This window comes from Clavelina lepadiformis, chromosome 2 (genome assembly GCF_947623445.1).
Source record: "Clavelina lepadiformis chromosome 2, kaClaLepa1.1, whole genome shotgun sequence".
NCBI classification, from domain to species: domain Eukaryota; kingdom Metazoa; phylum Chordata; class Ascidiacea; order Aplousobranchia; family Clavelinidae; genus Clavelina; species Clavelina lepadiformis.
In genome coordinates, this window is record NC_135241.1 from 24,710,168 (window position 1) to 24,736,986 (window position 26,819).

The 26,819-nt window shown below is 36.9% G+C and overlaps 5 protein-coding genes and 1 long non-coding RNA gene across 6 annotated transcripts; 4 read left to right on the forward strand and 2 right to left on the reverse strand.

The window, feature by feature from the left end:
- The first annotated feature begins 364 nt into the window (after positions 1-364).
- Positions 365-1,756, forward strand: LOC143444837 (retinoschisin-like). The gene is made up of 5 exons (XM_076943614.1): positions 365-669; positions 797-853; positions 971-1,111; positions 1,186-1,355; positions 1,438-1,756. The coding sequence occupies exons 1-5, from the start codon at positions 399-401 to the stop codon at positions 1,573-1,575; spliced, it is 777 nt and encodes a 258-aa protein (XP_076799729.1). The 5' UTR covers positions 365-398; the 3' UTR covers positions 1,576-1,756.
- Positions 1,757-7,893: 6,137 nt separating this feature from the next.
- On the forward strand, positions 7,894-9,326 carry LOC143447410 (retinoschisin-like). Its single transcript, XM_076947498.1, has 5 exons — positions 7,894-8,221; positions 8,340-8,396; positions 8,530-8,670; positions 8,794-8,963; positions 9,054-9,326. The coding sequence occupies exons 1-5, from the start codon at positions 7,942-7,944 to the stop codon at positions 9,189-9,191; spliced, it is 786 nt and encodes a 261-aa protein (XP_076803613.1). The 5' UTR covers positions 7,894-7,941; the 3' UTR covers positions 9,192-9,326.
- Positions 9,327-9,941: 615 nt separating this feature from the next.
- On the reverse strand, positions 9,942-10,310 carry LOC143447413 (uncharacterized). The gene is made up of 2 exons (XR_013114090.1): positions 10,133-10,310; positions 9,942-10,066 (listed from the first exon to the last, which is right to left on the reverse strand). It is a non-coding gene; the product is annotated as an uncharacterized LOC143447413 (long non-coding RNA).
- A 5,332-nt stretch (positions 10,311-15,642) lies between these two features.
- LOC143447409 (fibroleukin-like) lies at positions 15,643-16,994 on the reverse strand. The gene is made up of 2 exons (XM_076947497.1): positions 16,589-16,994; positions 15,643-16,402 (listed from the first exon to the last, which is right to left on the reverse strand). The coding sequence occupies exons 1-2, from the start codon at positions 16,866-16,868 to the stop codon at positions 15,696-15,698; spliced, it is 987 nt and encodes a 328-aa protein (XP_076803612.1). The 5' UTR covers positions 16,869-16,994; the 3' UTR covers positions 15,643-15,695.
- A 3,262-nt stretch (positions 16,995-20,256) lies between these two features.
- On the forward strand, positions 20,257-25,183 carry LOC143444978 (polycystin family receptor for egg jelly-like). Its single transcript, XM_076943769.1, has 15 exons — positions 20,257-20,396; positions 20,488-20,628; positions 20,697-20,883; positions 21,001-21,203; positions 21,288-21,476; positions 22,106-22,383; positions 22,459-22,581; positions 22,662-22,811; positions 22,875-23,007; positions 23,624-23,694; positions 23,765-24,155; positions 24,262-24,458; positions 24,589-24,738; positions 24,804-24,932; positions 25,004-25,183. Exons 2-15 carry the CDS (start codon positions 20,595-20,597, stop codon positions 25,166-25,168), a joined length of 2,400 nt encoding a protein of 799 aa, XP_076799884.1. The 5' UTR covers positions 20,257-20,396; positions 20,488-20,594; the 3' UTR covers positions 25,169-25,183.
- Positions 25,184-25,211: 28 nt separating this feature from the next.
- LOC143444979 (polycystin-1-like protein 2) lies at positions 25,212-26,196 on the forward strand. Its single transcript, XM_076943770.1, has 4 exons — positions 25,212-25,355; positions 25,664-25,837; positions 25,903-26,060; positions 26,171-26,196. Exons 1-4 carry the CDS (start codon positions 25,321-25,323, stop codon positions 26,194-26,196), a joined length of 393 nt encoding a protein of 130 aa, XP_076799885.1. The 5' UTR covers positions 25,212-25,320.
- The last annotated feature ends 623 nt before the right edge of the window (positions 26,197-26,819 follow it).

Here is a 26,819-nt window from a genome sequence, read left to right on the forward strand (position 1 = left end):
TAATTTGCCAGCTTACGTCTCTATAACCAGCAAGGCTGAAGGATTTGTTCCAGATTAAAGATCTTATGCGACTATATATAGGTCGGTGATTTTAGGGAAATCTTGTAGTTGCTGATAAGTCTACTTAAAAGCTAGACATTAAGAGAAGGCTGTTTATGAAATAACTTTTAAAAAAAGGTCGCTGTGTGTTATGGCCATTATTGTAGCCTACTTTGCTATCTTTGGTAACAATAGGTAAAATCTATGTATCAGTTGAGCTTGTGATACACTTGCACCATACATCAGCTTTATAAACAGCGAAATTTGTTAGAAAAACAGAGTTTTGTCTTTATGTGTATTAAAGCAAACTGAACTAGATATTTTTCAGGTTTGTCGAATTAAGCTTACTTGCACGTAAAATGGCGGTGTTTGTCAAAATTAGTTCAGTTTTTTTCTTTCTGGTTTTCGTCACTTCCATTCAAGGTCAAGGTGAACAAATTTGTTTGAACTTGCAACGTGAACCCTTGGAACGTCCCTTGCCTGTCACCCACCAAGGACCTCCAGGTCGACGTGGACCCCAAGGTGCTATTGGACCGCAAGGAACTAGGGGAAATCGCGGTCCTCCAGGACAATGTGTTTGTGATATGAGCGACGTTGAGCAACTTGGCGAAAGGCTTAATGACGTTTCGGGTAAGTGACGTCATAATACACTGCTTTCTGCCCACTAAGTGTGCGTTTTATGACGTTGTAATTTTCATATTTTTCAATAATTTTTATTGCTGTAAATAAAATTTTTTAACTTTAATTACTTCATAAGGTCGGTATGAAAGGATTGAACATATAATAAGGAATGTCATGGAACATATCGGCAGAGGTAAACACAACAAGTTGAATTGAGATTTTCTGATTTAAAACTTATGAATATATCATATCATTCAGTTTATAAGATTATATAACAAACAATAAATTTAACTTCTTCATTCGTTTGAAGCTGAAGTTTGTCCACTTGGAATCAAAAGCAAAAGAGTTCAGAATGCTGACATGACGTCATCGTCTGTTTATTCGTCAACCTATTCTGCTCATCGAGGACGATTGGATGGATCTAGAGCTTGGATTGCTTCTAATCCAAACAGTAAGAACAGTTCGAGGAAAACTTCTAATTTAAAAACAAAAAACGTGGAAGTTGATTATCTCGTGTTTTCACAGACAAACGAGGAGCCTGGATCCAGGTTGACATGAAAGTTAACACAACACTGACTGGTGTCGTCACTCAAGGAAATCCCAGTACCAACCAATGGGTGACCAGATACAAGATATCATTTGGGAATTTCCCTGATGAATTGGAGTTTGTTCAGGATGATGACGGAAATGATATGGTGAGTATTATGACGTCATTATGTAAAGTATATCTGGTAAGAATTTCCAATCAGTCTTCATATAACTTTTATTGTTTTACAGATTTTTGAAGGAAATACTGATAAAAATAGTCACGTGCTCAACCTGTTTCCTCAACCAATCACAGCAAGATACGTCAAATTTGTGGTGTGGAATTTTAAATCACATATTTCCATGCGTATAGAATACGTGACTTGTTAAAATGTGTGACGTGAAAATTTGAAACTATCCATATCTGAAACGTGTGATTACTAATCGCTTTATTTCCTGGCTGTATATTTGTTGCTAAACAAGAAGACTGGGTAAAATTACATTAATGACGAGTATTTGAAACTTACCAGCAATTGTGAACAAAAATTAATAAACTACAGCTTACAAGGTGTTTTATTGGCGGAGGCAAACACAAGACTTCATTTCAATTTACATTAAATTCTTGTGTCAATATAACTCGAAGCCTTATAAGAGCAGTCGGCAGTTGGCAGGTGTCAATTACAACAAATACAGCGCTGGAAATTAGACGCAATCATAATGAATATATAAACGATTTTCTGTGAACAATCTAAACTATCATCGAACTAGGACGCATACTTTGAGACGCTTTTTGAAGAATAACCAGCCGGTATACAGCTTGGTCGGTAATACCTACTGGTTGTTGCAGCTTTTTCCACAGATAAGTCTTTACGGAAAGTCTATCCTTATACAACCTGTATGATTGGTTGCTCAAATTTATGGTGATAGATAACTTTACAGATGGGCTAGAGATGTTTACAAAGATAATGTTTACACGATATACAGAGTTTCAACATTTGGTTGCTTTAATGCATTCCGGATACTTTCTCTATTTTTTGTTTTTTTTTATAATAATTTTATTACCGTAGAGGTTGTATTTGTATTTAGCTGATAGCGCTACTTCTGCTTCATCTATAACTTACATATTTTTCAAAATATGGTTTTTCTTGGCTCCGGACTATATCAAAATTAACACGATATTTCTCAAGTTTAGAAACATGTTTATACGGAAGATGGCGTTGTTTTTTCTTGAAGGTTTCGTCACTTCCGTTCAAGGTCATGGTGAAGAAATTTGTTTAAACTTGCAACGTGAAACCTTGGGACGTCCCTTGCATATCACTTCAAGTATCACCAAATAACTTCAAGTCGATTAGAACCCTCAGCGCTTAAGCTGAGGCTGAGTCTTTTCCTCATCTTATGTCTGGTCACATTTTCTCGTTTAAAATGAGTCGAGCTTCAACGGCAACTTCTAGAAATCTACTCAAGTCAACGTTGTGTTATTTTTGTTGACCCAGACAAACGGACCCCGCAATAGTTATTGCGTTGGTAACTTACTTAATTCTTACCGTAAGTTGGCGTGCTAAACCGTTAGTATAAACCATGAACAAGATTACTTCATGGCCGATTCGTATTTTGTTCCGTTGCTATTTCGTAATATTCTTCAAAACGCCAGCAAGGATCTCTTCAAAAAGATATACAGTGGAAGCCTACTTTATGCTATGCATTGCCTATGTTATACCATACCATACCATGGTAGATGATCTACCACACCATCTACCGGATGGTAGATTTTAGGAAAAGTCATCGTAATCACGAAAAATCACAAATATTTGAAGTTCTTATTCACGTTTGCAAGTATTTTCCATTACATTGCAATTACAAGTTTTTTAGCTTTTGGCTAATTCGAAGCCACATCAGAATATGGTTAAGAAACTTGGTTGTTGCTGGAGCGGTAGCCCTGTTCCATAGACATCAGCGTACTTTGAACTCAAATTTAAGGTAGCGGTCAACGTTATAAAAGCTTCATAATCGAGTTTAGGTTCAAACATTTTTATTCTAGAATTCTATTTGTGCATGCTATGTAATGAACATGTTTGAGTCATAATATGTTTCAGTTATGTAACAAACGTCCATATCATATTTCCTCAAGTGGACAATTCTAGTTTTGAACGTGTAGGTTTGCTTGAAAAATATGCAAAAGTTGGTTCAAGATGTCAACGGAAATGACGTGGTGAGTGTATTTTATGTCATAATATAAGGTATGCTGCAAAAATGTTTCAAAAATTGAAGAGTTGCTTTCATTGTTTTACAGGTTTTTGAAGGGAATACTGATGATAACAGTCACGTGCTCAACTTGTTCTCTCGTCCAAACACAGTAAGATACGTCAGATTGGTGGTGTGGGATTTCAACGCACATATTTCACTGCGCATGGAATAGGTCACTTGTTAAAATGAATGACGTGAAAATATAAATCCATCAGAAATGAAGTTTATTAAAATTGTTCGCTTCATTTGCATCTTGATGTGTATCACTTACACTATATAACTAGCTCATATCATTTATTGGCTTTTGGAGGTTATAAAAATAAAATTTCTGACAAATATCTCAACTTACTTTGTCCTCAAAAATCTGAATAAAATGATGGTTTCTTTTAGTTCAAAGACCAACACATTTAACGCTAATCCTTCGTGGTTTGGCGATGCCTATAATATAATACAGTGGGACCTCGTTAATCCGTACCCCGATGAACCGGAATCCCCGCTATCCGACACAAAACTGCCGGGAACGGATTTCTTCCTATGCATTTTACCCCTGTAATCCGGAAACCCCGCTGTCCGACTCCGACACAAAAGTTTTGGAACAAATGTGCTAAATCAATAGCAATAAAATCCGATAAACCGGATTATTATTAACAGTTAAGCGAAAATGATTCACGATTGTCCTAATGCAGTATGTTAGTTTGTTGACGAAACAATAGCCGATTATTATCTACGCATAATTGCGTTGCGTTGCATAATGACGTTGTAGCAACGGTGACGGTCCTATTCGTTGTGGCAAGACACTTTGTCAGTTACAGCTGAGTAAGCCGCACAGCTTTTTAGTCATACTATGAAATACTGTACAGTATTTTAGAAACGAAAAAATAAATTGTTTATCAACACTAACAAACAACGCTTCCGCGGTCGCAAAAAAATACGTACATTACGTAGGTTGAGTGCGGCAATCTATTGAAGACATACTGCTGCGACTCTATCGTGCTATCAGCTTTTGATATCGCATTGCGCAAAAATTGGAAACAGGCCTAAGAAAGTTCAAGACTGCTGGTCTCGCCGGAATGTTTCGCCATGCAAGAGCGGTTGTCAAACCGATTTGCGGCCGCATGATCGTCACTTCTGGCTTAGAGCATTCGTGTTTAATACGGTGGTTCTGGGGTTCGACACTGGGTCGGATCATACAAAAAATATAATTTTATTTTAGTTGCTGTCCAGCCTGAAACTCGGTACTTAGAATTGGAGTAAGGTGCATACTGCGTTTTGAACACGGTGCTGCATTTGCAAGATTGATTGATTTTTTACTTTCCGATAATCTGGATACCCCGCTAAACCGACATTTTTTGACGAAACAAAGTGGTCCGGATTAACGAGGTCTCACTGTATAATATCAATCAATCTCTGACCTCGAGCCACGTCACTAGCTCGTGATTAGTTTTAGCCGACGTCATCAGTAAAATCCAAAAAACGTTCCTATAAAAACAAACTTAAAATTTCCTCGGCACTTCAAAATCGCGAAAAATACAGCGTAATCGATTTGGGTTGTTACGTCATACTCGAGGAAAAAATGCCAGTAATTGTCCAGTATGAACAATTTGGAAAATATAGATTTGGACCGCGGTCCGCCAGTACTGGGACTTTTGTTATCATTCTGTTGTGTTGTTATCATTTTGTTAAAATTTAAACTATAGTTATATAATATAGAATATTTCATTAATTTTTATTTAGTTCTTTAATGAGATAAAATTTACTTGATAGCAAAGTGGCCATTAAGTTACATAAAAACTAATTAAGATATAAAGTAGAAGCTATTATTAGTTGATTCCAAAAAAAATTCATTCATTCACCTCATCCCTATGGAACGTACAGTATCGCTGATCTCCATTCACCGAGTTGTCTCCATCATTGCTGAGTAAATACCCTGCGTAGGGTTTGATCTTACTAATTTTGCTATGTTAGCATAGTTAATACAGTATCTACTTTTAATTTATTGGTTTAAATGAATACGTATTTATGTATATTTTTAGATTACGTAGCCAGCTTCGTTCTAGGTAAAAAATCCTTAAGCATGTTGTCCGCCAACAATGTTATTTGTTATTTTTCTTGCACTAAGGTAAAAAAAAATTTTTGAAATAACATTTAAGTCCTATTTGTAAAATTAAAATGAAAATTGCTGCCAAATTGTAAATTTCAATTAATTTTAGAAATCTCTTTTGGAAACGTTTTGAATTTGACTTGAATTTTAAAGCAGATATCTATTAATGTTTCACACTTAAAATACATGAATTAGCAAAAATACAGAAATACAGTCAAACCTTTCGAATAAAATCTGTAACAAAAGTTAAATAAAAATTACAGTATCGTAAACTGATTAGTTATACTTTGCAAAATTTCATGAAATATAACAAAAATCTAACGGTTATATAAATATTTCTCACAGACTAATTGTCAGATCAGAATAATACTATTTTAATAATAATGATATTTTTCACTAAATTACTCTATAAGCTTGGTCGAGGTCATTTCAGTTATGTGACTTATGTCATAATTATGTCACCCCTTTTGTGACTTAAGAGTTGTCACAATGTCTGGAACAATTAGAATTAATTTGGCGTGACATCGGTATCGACACCGAGAAAACACCGCGGTAGTGTTATGGGGTATTATTATTATTATTATTATTTGTTATCCGGTACCGCGGAACCGCCCAAATCTGACTGTTAAAAATGCAATGAAGGGTCTATTTAGAAATGCAGTACAGCCTAAACGAATTTACTGTTTCCAACACTCTTATATCTTGCATAGGTTACAATTTGTGCTGATATATTGGTATGTTTGACTGATCCAATATATGAAACCTGCCAGAAGTTTAATCCACGAATATCCCTACTCCATTGCTCAAAGGTAAAATTTGCAGTTTAAAATAAATTTTAAGTTTAACGCTTTTGAAACAATAAGTCTGAACGCACAATGTTTTGTTGCCATTAGTCTCCAACTCTAATTTTTAACAACGTAGATGGATTTCACCAGCTTTAGCGTTAGCTTGTCATTTTTAACTAATTTACGTTATTGTGGGAAATCGTCTTTACCAAGTTAATGATATGACGTAACCCACAACGTGTATCGTCACGTTTTGTTTTATCTCATAAAAGTAAGTTGCTTTCATCAGTAAGTGCTGGTATGACAATAAATTCACCAAATATCAAATGAACCGATTACTCTAATTTGTGACAAAGTCTGATTATTAAGCAACAATGTTTAACCTGAAATAGCAAGTTCAAATCTGAGACGTCACTTGAGCAGAGAGACATGATACGAAGATGTATAAAATACCGCACATCTAAAGGAAAGTTCGGACGATGTTGTCTTACTTTAGCATTCTTTTAATCTTTTTTCTCTCATCCCAGTTGGTGGCAAATTCACGCTGCTCTTTCTCGTGTATGACGTCAAAAATTCCAGCATTACGTTTAATGATGAAACGTTGGCCACCAAGCTATTGGAGTGCGGATGTCTGTATAATTTGCTAAACAAATATCCTAAGCTATAAAAATTATGCTTTGAATATTACTGTAATATACTCTTTGATATTCAATTTCAAGAGTACTTGGTAAACCGCTATGCGTGACGTTGCACCTGTGTGGGCTGTGATTTTACTTTGAAATTCTTGGACAGATTCCTAACCAAATATGGTCAGATAGTTTTTAAGCTGCATCCCGCAGCAATTGGCAACGAATCACTTTTTATGGAAAACTAAGCCACAACGTTTTAATTCCCAGACATGACCAATGTCCGCAAGATTAATGATGTCGATCGTTTTGCTTTATATTTGTTGAAATTTGACAATTAAAATTACATAAAACTTATACAGTAAAGCGAATAAAAATGTCGTATAAATCATCTTTAAATTCAAGCAGAATAACAAATCTGCATCAGGTTCATTTTAAGACAACAAACAACAACTCTTTGATATTCGAGAAATTTCAGAAATTTCGACTTATTCGGACTTAAAAGGCGTTTGTCAATGACGTAACAGTTATGTAAGCTGCATTTTTTCTAATCTTAAAACTCTTTCAGCAAACTCATGACCAAATTTAGACACATACTTTGCTAAGTAGTGTCTTTATAACCAGGTGGACTGAAAGAAATTGTTCAGAACAAAGAGCGATTACAGCTGGGCTGATCATTTTAGAGAAATGCTAAAACGATATTGAAGCTAAGATCTAGGCTAAGATTTAAAAAGCTGCTGTTTCTAGCATAAATTCTATTTAACAGATGGCCGCTTTGAGTTGCTGTTTTTATGGTCTTTTATATTTTGCTTTTTAATATAACAACTTTATTGTCATAAAGGTGATGTTTATACGTTGTACATATCAGCATAGCTTTTTGTGTAATAACTCAACTTTATAAATAGCTCACTTAATTTGCAAAACAGACCTTTAATATAGTTGTATTTTAAAGTAAAAAACTTGATATTTTTCATGTTTAGCAACATAAGCCAGTTAGTTTATGCTGAAGATGGCGCTTTTTATCCGATATTTTTCTGTTTTTTCCTTTCTGGTTTTCATCACTTCCGTTCAAGGTCAAGGTGAACAAGTTTGTTTGAACTTGCAACGTGAACCCTTGGAACGTCCCTTGCCTGTCACCCACCAAGGACCACCAGGTCGTCGTGGACCCCAAGGTGCTACTGGACCGCAAGGAACTAGGGGAAATCTCGGTCCTCCAGGACAATGTGTTTGTGATCTGAGTGAAGTCGAGCAACTTCGCCAAAGCCTTAATGATGCATCTCGTAAGTGACGTCATAATATACATCTTTCCACCTTCTAATGTGTAAAATTATGTTGTGATATTTTTATATTTGCTACTTGTTTTTGCAAAAAAAGTTTTAACTTTGAATATTTTCTCAGGCCGCACTGAGAGACTCACTCAGATAGTTGTGAATCGCATCGAGCTTGTCGGGAGAGGTAAATCCAAAACAACTGGTTTTGTGTTTTCAACTTTGAACATTATGCAGTGCCTTATCCTATCGTTTTGTTTCTTTAAAGAAGAGTATTAAACAAGTTGAAATTGTAAAATTAACCTCATGGTTTGCTGCAGTTGAGTTTTGTCCTCTTGGCGTCAAAAGTGGAAGAGTTAAGGATGCTGATATGACGTCATCGTCTGCACATTCATCAGCATACGCAGCTCATCAAGGACGATTGGATAGTTCTACAGTCTGGCATGTTTCAGAGGGACCAAGTAAGAAATTATCAAAGTAATCTACGCAAGCGACGCTTCCCTTTGCAATAGCAAACATCACCTCTGATATAATTTGCTGGTTTTACAAGATAAAAAAATCCACTTGAAATTTTATTTTCACAGACAAGCGAGGAGCGTGGATCCAAGTTGACATGAAAACTCCAACAACACTAACCGGTGTCGTCACTCAAGGGAGACATAATAACAACCAATGGGTGACCAGATACAAAATGTCATTTGGGAGTTCCCTCGATGAATTAGAATTTATTAAGAACGATGCCGGGAATGACGTGGTAAGTATTCTTGACGTCTATTTGGCAATTATGTCACGTTAATTATAAATATAAAGGTAAAATCAAGAAGGTAAAAAAATTATTTTACAGATATTTACGGGGAATTTCGATCGGAACAGTCACGTGCTCAACTTGTTTCCTCATCCAATCACAGTAAGATACGTCAGACTAGTAGTGTGGGATTACCAGGGGAATGTAGTCATGCGTATAGAATACGTCACTTGTTAAAATATATGATGTAAAATTTTTAGATTCTCAATAATTAAGCTTTTATTGTTAATTGCATCATTCGCGTGCTTTTCATTTCCTGATTAAATATTGGGACTGCGTAAATTTGCAAATTATACCAATAAATTAGTGTTTTATTAATATTCTTGAAAGAAAAAAAACTAAACTTGTATGCCAAGTTTAAGACAAACAAAGGATTTCACTTAAACTTTGCCTAATTAAGTTGCAGTTAGGAAAGATTTATCATTTGTAACGTTCATTCTTTCTTATGTTTGTTCACTCAAAATTCATGAACATCTGACGAAGCTCTTAGTTCAGTTCAGTAACGTTCGATGATGCAAAGAAAATAGCACTTGGATGTCCTTTTTGGGGGCATCTGGCCACTAAACCATTTTAGTTTGAACTTCTCACATCGCATAGGAAAGTCGCATATCTTCCGGTTTTCGTCTTAAACAGAGCCTGAAGGACAGTTGCACAGAAAAATTCCACCACTTCCTCCCGTGCATGTTTAGAAAGTGTCACATTCCGCTGTGTACTGACCAGGTTGTTTACTCTGGATTGTAAAAACATTTTGGCTCAAAATCTTTTCAAAGGTTATTTATTTGTAAACGAAGCTGCGTTTTCGTGCTATTATATACCGAAAAGCTAAAAAGTAAAGAAGAGGAGCCAAACTTTGAACAGAATATTATCCTAGCCTTCTTACTCTGCAAAAAGTTAAATCAGAAAAACATTATTTACGTCACAAGATGGCTTGTCAAGAGGCGCCATGTTTGGGGCATCCCTATTGCGTAATCGGCACATCCTTAAAATTCCCCTTGGGGACCGCATCCAACACAACATGTGTTGTCACTTGTCAACACAGTTGCAAGTATTTCCTTCGTATAAAAGGCAAGTATTTGAAATTTTTATGAGATTTGAAAATATTTAGGCAAAAAATAAACCTGAAATCCTCCGCAGTACAACCGGTTGTCGTTCCAGTTTTCTTCGACAATATCCTTATATGGTATGATGGCAGGATCCTCATCTTTGACTCTCCACATGTAAGAGCGGTTGGGAGGTTCCATCAATGTTCCGTGGGAGCGGACGCTCTCCGCAAGCAAGAATCCGAAAAAAATCACTGCAATGTAAAAACATAAAAAGGTTTTATTTACAATTACCGGCTTACCGAAAGTAATAATAATACGGTTACATTAATATTGAAGCCTAACTTAGAGCCTATATGTTATTTTTCATTAAATGCACATCCGTTGAATGAACATTTTCAAAAACAAACAAGTTCAGCTTTTTCAATCTCGGTAAGATTTTCTACAGCTTCTGTGAACAGCTAAATGAAAATAAAGTAGTATTTCTCATCATACACCTCCACCTTCCTTCTTATATACCACATCAATCCTATAACCATTCCCTATTTCATACGCACATTCCCCTAATCGCTGAAGCGGAAAACAGACATATGTGTCTTAGGACACGCTGAATTACTCATCACTGTTTGGCACCTGGCAGTTAAACTGTCTTGTTCCCAGGCTATCAGTCTAATGTAAATAAAGTAAATGAATGCTCATCATTGCATGGCGTTCCTGGTTTTATTCCTAGGATTTTAATCTAACGTAAATAGAGTTGCCATTCCAGGAAGGTGTAGTCAACTGGATAAATAAGTTCTAAGCTAACTGATAAAACAACATTCCAAAAAAGCTCGATTTGCATCAAAGGCAAAGTGCTTTGAAAGGCAAAGTCTGCGCTTCTTTTCCAAGATAGTGTTTCCCAAGACGACCAAACACGTAAAGAAACAGAGACCAATGCCATCGCACCTTTGCAACCTCGGTTTATATGGATTTAAAGTATATGATGTTTTTTTATCACGCGATGATTATTTCACGTGATGATTATTAAACACTGTTGATTGACATAAACGATCGTAAATGTCATTTGGCAAAAAATTACCGCGCCTGCCTAAACATAACAAGCAATAAGTAGCAGTTATTGTGTCATGTAACTTACTTACATGGAGTTCGATTGATTGAGTCAACGATTTATTGGAAAATCTCGTGACAATCTGCAAGTGCCACCGGCTGACAGCATTGCTGCATGGACGCTCATAAATTCACTGTGTTTGGCTGCTGCTGAGCATTAAGTGGGTAAACAATTGAGGCTTTGCAGCACCCGCTCGCACGTAGCTACCTTGCTGTGTCTGCAATCGCCACTTGCTCATATAAGACTTGATAGATTTCCACCTCACAAGAATACCATTCATCAACATGATGCTATGTACAACTAAATACAGTATTTATTTATTTTAGATATAAATATAAATTTAGGTATAAATCAGGAAACACTGCCATATTTATATCTAGCGCAACACAACTGGTTATTATTTGGTGGTGACAATTATAAAATTTACTAAAACTGGCATTTGTTGCACAAAAAAGAAAATGCAGATGACCTATATTCAGTATAATGCAATAGACATCATATCAACCAAGTTGTGACAACGAAGCTCTTTAATATGGTCGTCGTGCTTTATGCATCGTTGTCATGACGCACTCCTCTAATCGCGACGTGGCGAGATCTAACTCATGAGTGTAGAATTCCATCTGTTACAATGTAACAACGTTACAATGTAACAACGACGTAATCATGCTGTTACAACAAACGAACTATGAAATCTTCAGTAACTGTAGCGAAGCAGTGTGGTTGATGTATATAGCCTACTCCTAGTAATGTTATTGTAGTTGTAGTTCATTGATAAATACATAATCCTATGTTGTGTGTTAAAATTTTGAGATGAGTTCATATTCGAATGGAAACTTGAAACTTAAAAGAACTATTTAATCTCTTACGTACTATGGTACAGGGTTTACAAGGGCAAGGCATGAACGACACTTGCTTATGTTCTGTGGACATAGCGGATAGCTTTAAATTCGTGCAATGCTATGAAAATATCATAAAAACCACACTAACCACAGGAACTGCATTTATTGGTGCAACTGGTGTGCAGAAGTATTACCAATAACCCATTTATTTTTGAAGAAATTAGATAACTGTTGAACAAAAATCAAAATCTTGAGACAAGCCAAGAAAATGACATAAATCTTTGTAACCTACCGGACTGGTGTGATGAAATAACATGAGTTATTCAACAATTAATGACTATAGACTTGTCCCTGTCGGCCCACACAAGTATATTCGGTAATAATCGCTTTGTTCCATAATTATGTTGTAATAAAACTACTATCTTGACGTCACAACCGATTATACAATCCTTTTGTCAAACCCTAAATATGGCCTTAAAGTAATGAGGTAAAACATTTTGCAGATTCAATTTACAGACTTTACAGCTGTGTTGAAAATTTATCGGCAATTTTGCTGAAGAAATATTTGGTCACTCTAACGTGACATCATACAATCACCAGGTAATATTTTGTCAGTATATTGCTTATATGTTGTATACGTCGCATAACTCGAGATTAGAGTTAAAATGTTATATTTAAATACCGGTAGGCTCAACCAGAAACGAAATATCAGAAAATGAAAATGTGGTTCATGAAGTTTTTACAAGTTGGCTTGGCTGTTACATTCATGGTTGGATGCGCAGGTATGCTTTGTAGATATCAGCTTGTGTTATGAAATAAGAAAATGCGACTTTGTTAACCATAGTAGCGTCTTCCAACTGCTGGCTCGCTGGCCACTTATCGCCTGCAAAGCCATTTTCTTTGAGCCACAAATATTTTCATATTTCGCAGCAAAACTTGACATAACAATATATACGCGTTCATAACAATAAAGTGCAAAATATAACTGATTTTAAGATGTTCATTGACATATTGATACGGTACCGCTGGCAAGGTATATGAAATAATTATTTCCAACACACAGATAAAGCCGGAAATTGACACCATACATCAACGATTGTTAGCTCAGACAAAGACATAGTTTACTAACGATCAAGAGATTGTGACATTACTATCAGTTTTGAATTAGGTTTATCACTAGTCACAATAGACAATTATTACTTCATATTAACAAAGCATTTGTAAGCATTTACTAAACCAACGCTTCACAAAAATGCATTTAAAGCTGATATCATTTTCAAAAACTAGCTAGATATATTACCGTAGATAGCCTATGCTATGTACCTTACTTAATATGCCTGACTAGTAATGGTTCTGCAGCTGTTCGCTGTGAAATCGCTGCATGGAGTTGGCTTCCAGGAGCAGGGAGCGGTTTAAAATTATAGGTGCTGGTTTCACAAGCCACAATAATGGTCGACAGTAGCAGTTGTTACCGCCTTGCAAAGCTCGATGATATTGTTTGCAATCGTAGTGATAAAAATAGACAATTATAGACAATACACACGTAAGCTGCCGACGGGGGGTCATGTCTGGGTTGTAGCTGCCTCCTCCCCCTCCCTAAAGAGCCCCAACCCTGATAAGAATAGACACAAAATATCAACGACATAATTAGAGTTGATTTCTTTCACCGATTCGACAGCGTTATAGCTACTGTCATTCTTCTACGTCAGGCGGCCATGGAAAGTTTACTAAAAACTTAGCCTTTGCCGTCAAAGTCAAAACATAATCACAAAGTATCCAGACTACAGCAAGGGTGCTCCAGCATTCACACTTGCGTCCCAGGTTCTATCGATTGTTTGCTTTAAGCTGAAGTAGTGATTCTGCCCAGATTTGGTCCAACTTTTTCAAAAGCAAAGAGGTTATAAATAAAACCAAACAGGCCGACTTACACCTTGAGCAGACTTAGCAAGCTTTGCTGTATAAAGGTCGATATGGAACTGATGTAGATTGACTGTTTGTAGCGACAAGCGAAGCACTTCACTGTTACATTATTTTATTTTTTATCTTCTGTGCAAATGATACATAATTTAGGTCGGCCTATGTCAAGTATAGTTACTATATTAAGCTACTATTACAGTATGTACTGTGTAGTATTGGATGTTTATTATTGATACAGTAGTTGGTATAGTAAACATTACCACTATATTTATACCTAACATTACTACTATATCTACCATTACTACTATATGGAAAGTCTGTACTTTAAAGTAGGTTTCTGTGTATATTTTAGCTTTAACAGATTATTCCAACGTTGTGCCTTTCTCTAAAACTTATCTGTTGACCTATGTACGCCATTTTAAATGTCTAATGCAAAACAAAAAGGTGAAAGAATTCCACTGGTGACTTAAATTAGTTGGTGACAATATTTGGTCACTTTGTTTTATTCAACACCTGTTTAACATATGACATTTTTATCGTTCTTACGTCACTAGGCCTACCTTAGGCATTTTATATGTTTGTGCTTTATCTTTAATTGCTTCGTCGCGCATCTTTGATGTAGGCTTGTTTGTCCTTCACTTTTATACCAGAGCTTTGTCGTTTGCGCTGAGGGTTCGGTTTTTAATTGGGTTGTGCTCGCGTGCTGCGGTGATAAAATAAAAGTATGGATGGATCTTGCTTGAAAGTTGAGTTAGTGCCGCGGTTCAACGTCACTGTGGCGCAGAATTTGACTGAAATTAGGGAAAGTTCAATTCGCGTTACACTTGTAAACGCATTTGACAAGGTAACCAACATCCTAAAGAGATCAAGTGATAAGATTGCTTAAAAAACTTCTACATTTGCAAGGCATTCTAAAATGACGTAGATTGCGTCAGTTTCTTTCTATTGTTAGAGAATTAATTTGCTGTAATTAGCAACCACTACATGCACCATATTTTACAACAACTTAACCATAGTTTTTAAGTGTATGATTTAAGATATTTTATGCATTTTCTACATTGTACTAGCTTTTTTATATTGTCAACGTTATAAACTATTCGGCGGTTGAATGACACAAATAGTTTGAATGACAGCATAGTTTGATTGGCAGGCAGGCAGCAGAAGTATAATTTTGAGAAAAATATCCGGGTACAAAAGTGGTTGCTTGTTTCTGGAGTTTATTTCAAAAAACGTGTCATGGGGAAATCCCCTAATGCGGTGTCGACATATCAAAGCAGTTCTTGTCAACACCACATAAGATGGTGTTGTGCGTGCCGGTGATAGATACAAGCGGAGCGTGAATTCTCATATTTATCAGTTGTTGATGAGCTATTGACTGCAGCATATTTCTCTCTTTCTTCAAAACCCACTTCTTCCATACAGAGGGGTTGTGGAGGCAGCAGCTCTAAGAAGATGGAATCTCACTAAATTGTTCGCGAGCTTTTACCGCTTCCGCTTCTGTATTTACCTTAACATGAAGTTGCGACTTATGCTGAGTGTGAGTTGTATTTGCCGAGCTGAACGCGATTCAAAATTTCAGACAGGTTTAATGAGAGTCTTTATTATTTTCCTGAAACTGAGTCTTGCAAAGCTTTTACACAACGTAAGACGTGAGCGAAAAATGCTGAATATTTCAGTTTTTGTTGTACAAGTTGCAAAGCTGCAATATATGAGCGACGGTGAAAAAGACGGAATTGCTGCAAAAATATTTTAGTAATTTGCAAGAGCGAAAGTCCTGTTAATTTATTTCGTTGTGGTGATGATACAAATGCATAGACACAAAACGCAAAGCGGTATCTGTCCCACTAAAACAAAGCCAGCCTTCCCAGAACATGTTGTAATAAGTCATGTCTTGCTTGTATCTTGGATATGGTTGGTTTAGGTTTGAACCTTCGCACCGTCTGCTGGAATACCACCAACCTGACTTGAATTCTTGGGCACAATGACGGTTGTCGTCTTTATTGTTGTCAACGTCTGGAGTGCTGAAATAGCCGAAATAAATTGGAGGCCATTTGAAACAATCGGAAGCATTAAAAGGTCGGGCAATAGTTAAACGATAGTTAAATTCTTTTGGACTGAACCGAATTATGTCATAATCAACAAATGCTTTGACACCGTCCCAGTCTTCAAGATCAAACCCAACTTCCGGTGCTTTTGGTAAATGAAATATTGATGAAGGCGAGATAGTCTGCCTCGACAAACGATAAATATTTTCCAATCCGAGCCAATATTCACCCCGGAAATTTCCGAACCCTATGACGTAATCGTCCCAACCCCTGTTAAAGTTGACCTCCCCGTTAATTCTTCTTTGTATTGTTGTCCAGCCCTTCTTAGTTGAAACGAGCTCCATATCACAGTAGACGTAGGTGAACTGGAATCTTTCCTTGAGCCATATCGGGTAGGTACCACTTGATGTTGAACCGCTTGCGTAGATGCTCGTGCATTCTGAAGGGAAACAGTAACAGAAAAGTAATACAGAAATATAGTTATATACATTTTTTTTAAATGCTGTCAACTTTACTACAAAAGATGTGATAAATCTTGAAGTCACTATGTAACTGAAAGCGTAACATAAATTCATATGAATGTCGTTCCAACTCTTCACAACGTAATTGAAATCTGCTCTTTCACCTTTTAAGAAACCGACTAATTTTTCAATGTTTTGAGCGTTTTCTGCGCTATCGATGGAGTTAGCGTGCATCTGTTGTTGGTAGTGGAAATTTTGGAGATTACGTAAGTTCCAGCGTGTTAGATTTCCCTGACTTAAACTTTCCTTAACTTTGTGAACTCGATGCAATAATCTACTAAGTTTGTCAGTGACTGCATCACAATGCCACCAATCAAACGCCAACAATAGAAAAAGCAAATGTAGAAACCATCTTCTGATGAAACTTCGTTTATAATCCAACATAGTCGATTATCATTTTTGCTGAAAATCAACGCTACTAATTCTACCACTTTTCACAATTGATATCTTAATGTTACAGAATGCAGCCTAATCTTAACAAATGCGAGTGGAAAGATTGAGTTCCCAACCGCAAAGCAGTGTGGTGTAAATGACGTCATGTCGGCTGGTGCCAAGTCGTGGGAAATTCAACTGAAAAAGGGAGAAGCTGCATATTTGCAATTTGATGAAGTTTTGTTCAGGTGAGAGCGATTACTCGTCTAAAAATGACTCATCATTGTTCCGTTAGTCGGCAGACAAAAAGGCGTCGGTAATATCATAGAACAAGTTTTTGTAGTGTTTAGGCAATATCGATATTTTATTAAGATCCTTAAAATAAATGTATTTCTAGTCATTTTGCTTTGGTTGATGCGCTAAAAGTTCATATAAAGTTACTGCATTTACTTTCGTGACATTTTTTCATGCAGTTGTACAAAAGCAGAATTGAATCTAATCCAAAAAAATGATATCCCGAGTCTTATTTGCAAAAATCAAAAACCATCTGGTTATCCCAACTTTGTGTTTCAAAACAATGTTACCATTAATATGGAAAGATTCACAAAGAAATGCAGCGAGGCAAATATTTCTTTTGCCTACACCCGCATTGGTGAGTAAGAATGTGTAAGAAGTATGAGTAAGGCTCTCACGTTCACGTTTACGCAGCAAGTCCCGAGTACCCACTGCTTTACGCTTAAACCCGACTTACCAATTCACGTTCTGATTCATACGACGAGTCTTACCAACGTAGGTAAATCTACGCGCCATTTATCGACCAGAGTAGCTGAACACACAGTTAAACAAAAAGTAGTTTAAGTCTTAAACCTTTAAAACTTAAATCGGCCAGGAAAGACTCAGTGCAATTGCTACAAACCCAGCAACATAACCATTAATTATTTTCAAATAGTTAAAACGTGCAAAACTGATTACGAGAGTAAAATCAGCGAAGCTATATCAATCAAACAGAATAACCAAATTAAACATCTCAATAAACAAGAGTTTGAAAATGATACATCGTTTTTACTAAAATTTTTACATGACCCCATTAACTTAGTAACTGTTACTCAAATGGTTTAATTCATTGCATTGTAGCGCTGATACCTCTTGTGCTTCCTCTTGTCTTAGTAACATGTGCACCAAATTGTTTTTTTGCTTTGCGTGACAATTATTGTCGCCCAGTATTCAGTTTTGAAGCCCATCGTTACTCTGAAACGAAGCTAACTGTTTTTCACCATCGCTTCGTGTTACATAGCAATTCAGTTCTTTCATTTTACTCTGATAAGGGATTGAAGTTAGTCCGAAACAAGTTAGACAGTTTGTTACAAAGATGCCTATTTTTGCACACGTTGTGCTTATTGCAATAATTTGATATTTACTTATCATTTTTGCAAATATCATTTTTGTCGCTTTAAATTGCGTAAGCAGGAAATTTGCATAGACAAATAAATTTTTGTATCTGTCAATAATTTGTTGTTTGAATAAGCAAAACTATACACAATTTGCAGGTTACCTGAAGTGTTATAGCACAAGTTGTGTCATAAATACTGTAAGGTGACAGCCATTAACAAGATTAATGTTTGATACGTCTCGTATATGTTTTACTTTGCTTTTAATGACGCGAACATTTGTCACAGTTGCAAGTGTTTATGTTATTATTTATCCCATTATTCTCGCATTAGAATAGAAAATTGCACACCTGGCTCAGAAGTAAAATCGGTTTGTAGCTTAATGTAACTCTATAGCTACGAGTTTTCTGCTCGAGCTCAGAAATTTTTACATTTTGTTACAAAAATCTGCTCACCTTGAATGTATCTTAGAAGGGACACTGTCTGCAGAATGCAGTGATGCATCAGCTGTACTGATATTGTAGAAAAGTGATTTACGTTTTAAATGTACTTTAAGGTTTCCGATTAATGACCGCCAGCACACACGTTCAAACCGGACAGAAAGTCCAGTTCGTTGCTACACTGACCGGAGCAAGCAAGTTCAACCTCCACTGTGAGATTTCGTACAATAGTTTCAAAACTGGATTTTCAACTAAAACTCTCACAGCTGAGCGGTCATTCGAGTATGCGGGAGAGTATTTGGTTTTTGCAAAATGCTTTATCGGTAGAATTGGCAGTATACGCTATTTTACAACTCCAGACCTGTTTCTTTACGTGCAAGACTTTTTATCGGCATCAAAGTTACAAGTATCTCTCCAACAAAACGACTTCCAAACATATCCAGCCTCAACTGAACTCATCTTCCACCACAAATATTACTTTCCCATCTCCTACGCTCTCATGTTGGATGACGTCATCATAACCGAGCTTCAGACGTCACAAACGTTTGATAAAAAGAAAATTTTATCGAACGAAACGGTCAAGTTCGAACTGAACTCAACCATGCAACGATTGGTTGGACCGGGAAAACATGACGTCATATTATTGTTGCAAAATCATGTTTCATCCGTGACGTATTCTAAACCAGTCATATTCTACGAAGAGATTAAAAATCTTACAGTTATGACGGAACAATACGTCGGTCTTCGACCCAATGTTTTCGTCATAAGCGTGACAGTTAGTTCAGGAGCTCCGGTAAATCTTGCAATCGACATCATATCGACTCGAACCAGACTGTCGGTCTTCAGAAGTACTAAAGTCTGCCCACGTGATTGCCACACGATGGCGATAGAGGCAACGTTGCCTCAAGCAGATATTTACGATGCTGTCGCAACAGCTACAAATAATATCTCTGAATTGACGTCATCGGCATCTTTTGAAGCGCTGCCACAGATCCACGACGTATATATTACGTCACGGGGATTTGAATACCAAACCCGTAGAGAGGTATTTATATTCATCAGAGGTGACGTGAGAAAATGCGACATGAATTTAACAATCGGCGAAAATGCAGCCAAGAATTTGACTTTGACGATTTCAAAAACGAAATATAAACATGTGGGTTTGCCAAATCTACCGTTTGACGCCGAACCTTACATGTTAATTACAAACGAAAGTCTTTTCGACGAAGCTCGGCAGGTCGTCGTGCTTATCAGAAACGAAAAACAATCGTTTCGTTTCGTTGGATATGTCCCGAAAGCTTTACCGTTGTCATGCTTGGAGAGCGTGAGAATTCGCGACGGGAAAGTTGGCGGTGGACTCGACGAACCTTTGAAAGTGGTTGAAGAGTTGGTCTTAAGCGTGGACCTTAACTTCAGATGCGTTCGAGAGTTATTCTCCGTTGATTACAAATGGCGAGCGTACCGAGTGACGTCAAAAATAGACATCCCAAAAATAGTCGATGGAGTTCAACTTAACACGAGCTCAGGTGCACCAGAACTTGTGATAAAAGCCGATGACTTGTTACCTGGGATGTACGTCATAAAGGTCAACGTTAACGTCACCTCTGACGAAAGATTAAATGTAATAGAAAAGGGCGATGACTACACCTTGGTAGAAATTCCCAAGAGAAAATTAAATTTTCTAATCAAGGGAGGAGATGTGGTCGAGGCTGGTGAGTCGATAATATTAGATTTCTATGTTTAAGTTGTGCGGTTTCCCGTCACAAGAAATATTATCCTGAAATGCCTAATCTTTATACATAGGAATGAACACAAATATTTTAAAATTTGAGTCTTCAATCGACTTTAACAAACACGAGGAAAATATCTAACTTGACTGGTTTTGTGCCGTCGCACAAGAAGATCTACCAATGACAAAAGAGATTGGAAAAATACAAAGAAAAGGTTTGAAAAGATTTTCTCATTTTAGATTTTTTTGATCAAAAATTGAATTTTTATTTTTCACTTCCAAGGTTCCTGCTTTGGTTGGCAAACTCTTTATATTACTGGCGATGACGTCATGGAAATTTCCATGGACAAACTGGTGCGAAGCGACCATTATTACGTCAGGCTAATCGTATCGGGTCCACATTATGACGAAACGTTCGCCGACCAGATAATTGTTATGAAGTCAACCTCAATCCCGAATGTTACTTTAAGGCGAGTTTGCAGAAATTTTTTCTTCCTACTTCCATGAGCTTAAAATTTATATTCTTTAACCTAGAAATTCTTTTAATCAAGTTCCATTTAAATTTAACGTTTTTCTTTGAACTTCAGGTGCAGGTCAAATTGCGAGAAATTGTTTTCTCCACACAAGCCAATGATTCTTCAATTAGATTGTGACGATTGTACACGTCACAGTTGGGTATTGTCAGTGAAATCTGGACAACAATTAAGTTTGTGCCAGAACCGACGATTCTGTAAACTTAATAATTCACTACTCAACATAATTAGCACGTCATCAAACGTCACAGGAATAGGTGAATCCCCATTATATAAGTTTGTTGTCATCAATAAATTAAAAGTAGACCATCATGAAATTGAACTTTGAACTTGACATCCAGGATACAATGTTGACGGTGACATGGCATCGGCAACCCTAATCCTTAACCCGTTATCACCACCTAGCGGAGGTAGTTGCAGGGTTTCACCCAGATGTGGAATCGCTTTTGTCACAAAATTTAACGTCTCCTGTTCTGGCTACGCACAAGGCCAAGCCTCTTTGAAGTTCAAGTTCTCTGTCAAGGAAAAAGGTAAATCCTCATGTTGTAGCAAGTACAGAAATGCTAAGATTAAAATTATGTCGTAGTTATTAACTCACGGTAGACTAAACCTAAACTCAGGTAAATTAGGATGTGAATATTTTTGCTAATAACTTAACTTTCCACGGGCTCTAAAACCTGGCAATCGACAACAAGAAACTTTGTGAAATGAAAATATATTTTGAGACATTTTTGTACAAGACATATTTTTTAAATTTTTATCAATAAAGTTTATAAGATTAAATATGAAATATCAAACGGCTTACAACTTTGATTTTAATAAAACAACGCTAATTTACGATTTAAAATACTTTAAATCAAATAACGCACGTGGTGTGTAAGACTACGATGAGGAAATATTTCTCTAGTTTATTAATTTGCGCTTTTTTGTGCTTAAGCAAAAATGGCGATTTGCTTTCCCCTTAGTAACCTCAATACTTAATAATACGATTATTTAATAATAATTTTTAATGTTTACTCTTAAGAAGACAACTGTCTGTGGCTACATCAGGTTGGCAAAACTTTTAACAAACATGACTCTTGCACTTACAACACGACATGCGGTGTTTGTAGAAGGGAAGTTATGAATAGATTAAAATCTAATATAGAAATATTTTCAGACCACGATAATCTTCTGCAAAGTAGTTGCGATCCGAACCTCTATGACCTCACATTGTCGTCAGAGGACTTAGTTTCTGACGTCACGATTTCGATCGCAATATGCGGCCTTCGTCAGTCGTGCACTGAGAAAACCTTGACCGTGACTTTGAGGAAAACTTCCGACGTCAACAAACACCTGACAAGTGACGTATTTTACGCGATTTCGAGCCACAATCTGCAGAGGACGGCGCAGGTTATACCGCCATTGTCTTCAGCAAAGATTCTCAAACCGTTTCTGGTAGGTTTATGACGTCATAGTATCTATTTATGGATGGACCACTTCAAGTGCCTTCATTGTTCTTTCGTTTAACAGATAACGAAGATATTAGATCGAACCGCGGATTATCCGCTAAATACTCTGACTTCGGCCAAGCAAGTAGCTGATGTACTACGCCACCTTACGGAAAGTTTTGGCGTTGCAAATGAGCATCACGTGGTAAGAGCAGAAGTATAAAAGTTAATGTGGTAGATTTAAAAACTAAACACAGCTAACTTGTTTGTTTTTTATAATTTCAGTACCAATTGGTGAGAACTTTGAACCGATTAGAGCGCATCGTTCATAAACACTCTAGCGAGGGCGATGATGATGTCATAAGGTCAATTGCGGCTTCATGCGTTGTCGTTACGTCACATTTGATGGAATTTTCCGACGAAATTCGTTTCAAGGTAACAACTTGTATAATAATACTGACGTAACACTTCAATTCTTCAATGACAATTATTGCAAAGATCAAAGAAAATTCGCGAATGACCCGGCTGGGCAAGCTGCTTATGACGTCATTGGTACCAGGAGAAGATACGATGACGTTTGAAACAAAATCCGTTCAAGGACGATTCCTTAAGTTAAACATTGACGTCATCAGTAAGTTTTATTGAGCAGGAATGTCGAACTCGCCATCCACTTTGAGCTCAAGTGCGACACCCGACGAGTTTTGTTTCATGATCTTTTCTGAAATCGTTGGCTGCGTTCAATTTTATTACTCTACAGTCTACATGGGCTTTATGCTTTTGCGTTCAAACTCTGACTCTGTGGCTTAAAAAAAGAATTTTAAACGCAGTTGCTAACACAATTATTGACCAGACCCGTTTCTGACAAGCGCTAAGCTGTAAGACGATGCCTAGAAAAGTTATTTTTTTAACGAAAATAAATTACAGTAAGAAACTAGAAGGTTGATTTTTGTCTTTTGTCGTGACGTTGAAAGCCCGACAACGACGATAATCATCATTTAGTTAATTTTTATCGTTTTTATGTTTTGCCATATTTAATCTTCAAACAATACACAACTAATTATATTTCGCAAGTTTTTGGTGTAGGATAAATTTTGTGGAATCGGCTTCGCAATGTTTAAGCAATTTCGCTTCATTATTTGTCGTTTATTTTCCTCAGTAGGCCGCGTTTTGCAACGATTTTAACTCTTTGACGTTAATTAGTGGCTTAATTCGAGCGAAACGTAGAATAACGAAAAAAAACTTTTTAGATCCACTCAATGACTCTTCACTTCGACTTCCAAATATACACGCACTGAGCAATGAAGTCATCAATGTCGAGGCATAATATATTTAATTTGCTTTATTTTGCGCGATTTAACGTGATAATGAGACGATTTTATGATTTCCAGGTTTTCACCTACGATTCGTCCATCAACTTTAACACGAGGACCCACAAAGTCGATCAAGTCACGTCCGTCTCCATGACAACGGGATGGCAAAACGAGATCCCGGTCAATCGCAACGAGGCCAAAAATCAAACAATTGGCTTCCCCTTGCCAGCACAGCCTGGTAAAGGAAACATAACAATGAGGGTTGAGAGTGAATGCGACGTGGCTGGTTGTCACAGCAAAGCCGCAGGTTGGGCTTTGTTTGATTGGATGCTCTACAAACGAGATGGAAACGACCTCTTTCTTACAATTCATGTCGAAAACATGGATCAGAAAATTGAAAATTGTACAATGAGCCTGGAAACTACCGACCAAAGCTCTTTCAAAATAAAGAAAGAGTTTCACGAAAAGGGTTTGTTTACAGAAAATAAGAGTCTCGGTTTTTATGTTTCTAAAGATCAGCACTTTTCTAATTATTTTTTTGCACTTTTGCAACTTTTTGTCGCGTTTATTCTCAGAGTCTTTGTACACCTGGTCGATTTCCGAAAATTCACTTCCGCACAGACAAGTCGAACTGAACGTCACAGTGTATGTTGATCTCGGTGCGGGTTATTACCGCATTGGAAGTTTGATCAACGTGACATTTACGTCATTTATACTGAACTGCTTGCATTGGGAAGATCGAATGCGCGACTGGGGCGAGGGCTCTTGCAAGGTCATATATTTGATGTCGATGTTTGTATCATAAAACATTTTTGAAGCAGAGTTTAAACTAATTCTTAATCTAACTTTTATTTTTTTAATCATTCCAAGCATTATGAGCAAAGTAATGTTATTATCATCAGGTCCATCAAAACGCTGGGACAGTTAATTGTGAATGTGACGTAGACCAGGTCACAGCAAACAGGTTTAAGAGGAGCGGAGAGGAGTCAATTCCTCAGATTATCTACGCTTCCCATCTTCTTGTGTTTCCCAACAAGATCAATTATGACCAAGTAAAGATGTTTATGACATAGTAGACGTTTTTAGTTCTTATTGTCAATTATTGAATCGTTTTTAGCTTTCCTGGAATCTTTGGGAGCAATTCCAACAAAATCCAGTGATCATCATCGTTTTATCTGCTCTTTACGTCATCTACGCTCTTCTCCTTATATGGGCGAGAAATAAAGATCAAAATGAGGAGAAAAAAGTACAAAGTTATCAAACTATTGTCAAATTCATGAAATGATTTATCAAATTTTAATATTAAAAATTTTGAAGGGACTCTTCATTGAAGTTGCGGACAACTCACCAAACGACCAATACCGGTATTACGTCACAATTTATACCGGTAGTCGTCCAAACGCCGGTACCACCGCGGCTGTCAGCATGAGACTACTGGGCAAAAGACAAAGAAGCAATGCTCACGTCATACAAGTACAATGATGACGTCTGCCATGATGTATGATAGTTGGTTCCGACGTCATAATGATTGATTGTTTGTTTAGCGAGAAAACGACAACGTGCTATCTGTGGGTAGCGTGCAATCGTTCCTTATTACCACACCACGTAGCTTGGGCGACATCAAAGCAGTCAGGATGTGGCGCAATGACGGAGGGAGCAATCCTGAGTGGTATGAATTAGTGACAAGTTAACTGCAGTTGTATGAATTAGAGTTGAAAACGGTCCTTGTATTTTTAACTCAAAAAGTTAAATGAATCTCAAACTAGGCCATAAACTTAAGTTTATTAAATCAAAAAATTCATCTTTTAATGCTAATCTTAGACTGTTCATTTTTAAGTTGTGTTCTGCAGGAGGATTTTGGCACTTTACGCGCAAGTAAATTCGTGTAATGAAAGTGCCTGTATAGTGTGTAGTGAAAGCTTGGCCCGACTTAAAACTCTTGCATGAATTAGTTATTTATTGCAAGTTATACGTCAGGTATCTGGAACGTATGATTGTACGAGATTTGGAAACAAACGAGTGTTGGTTCTTTCTGTGCGGTACCAGGTTCACCGACGTCCTGGAATATACATTCCGGGCCTCCACGTTAGAGGAACTACAAATATCTAATAAATTGTTCCTCTTAAAATGTGAAAACCACTTTAAAGACAGGTATGTTGCTCATTGATTTCACCTCGCTGTGCTAGATTGTCATCTCGTAATCTTCTCATTTTCAGACACGTCTGGTATTCCTTATACGGTATGAGGCCTTGGCAGCAATACGTCATGACGAGGGTGGAAAGAGTGGCAACTTGCTTTCTCTTCATATTCATGGTCATGTTAACATCTATGATGTTTCATGGCCACAGTTATGCGGTAGTGATGGCTGGTGGCCGTACAGTTCCTTCGAGCCCTTGCTCACAATTTAGAAATAAACGTGGCTTGATTTTTATTGCAAGACTTTTGGTTGTTTCAAAGTCCCTTTTGGTTTCAATCTTTTTCTAGACCCTGAATTTTATTGCAAGGCTTGATGACTTTCTGTTGTTTGGCTTGACTAGCCTATTTCTTTTTAAATCATGTGACTTCTATGGATAGTCCAAATAAAATGTTGTTTTAAAGTCCCTTTTGGTTTCAATCTTTCACTACGCAGTGTTTGCCTGTTTGTGCGTGCATACGTGTGTAGAGAGGTGTGGGGGATGGAAGGTATGTGTGGAGGGGGTGAAAGAGTGCGTGTGCGCGTAAGCCTTGGATTTAATAAAAGAAGTGAGGTCGCTGTTGTGGCAGTCGCTGTTTTTGATGAATCGCTGTCGTGTAGTCGCTCTATTGACAGTCGCTGTTTTAAATGAATCGCTGTCGTGTGGTCGCTCTATTGACAGTCGCTGTTCTGACAGTCGCTATTTGGAACCCGAGCCAATCATTGGTACCATTTTTAACGCCTTCATTTGGAAAGTGTTTTAAATTAAACAATTAGGAAACAATTTTTGCAATGTAATTGAAATCATGCAATTAATATTTCACTTTGCTATATTATAGTTGCAATATATCATGCCATTACCCAAATGATATCACAAAATAATTTACATCAAGTTACATTATTTGGCGTGGCTTTCAGCATCACCAATTTTTATAAAATAATTATAACCATTTAAACAAA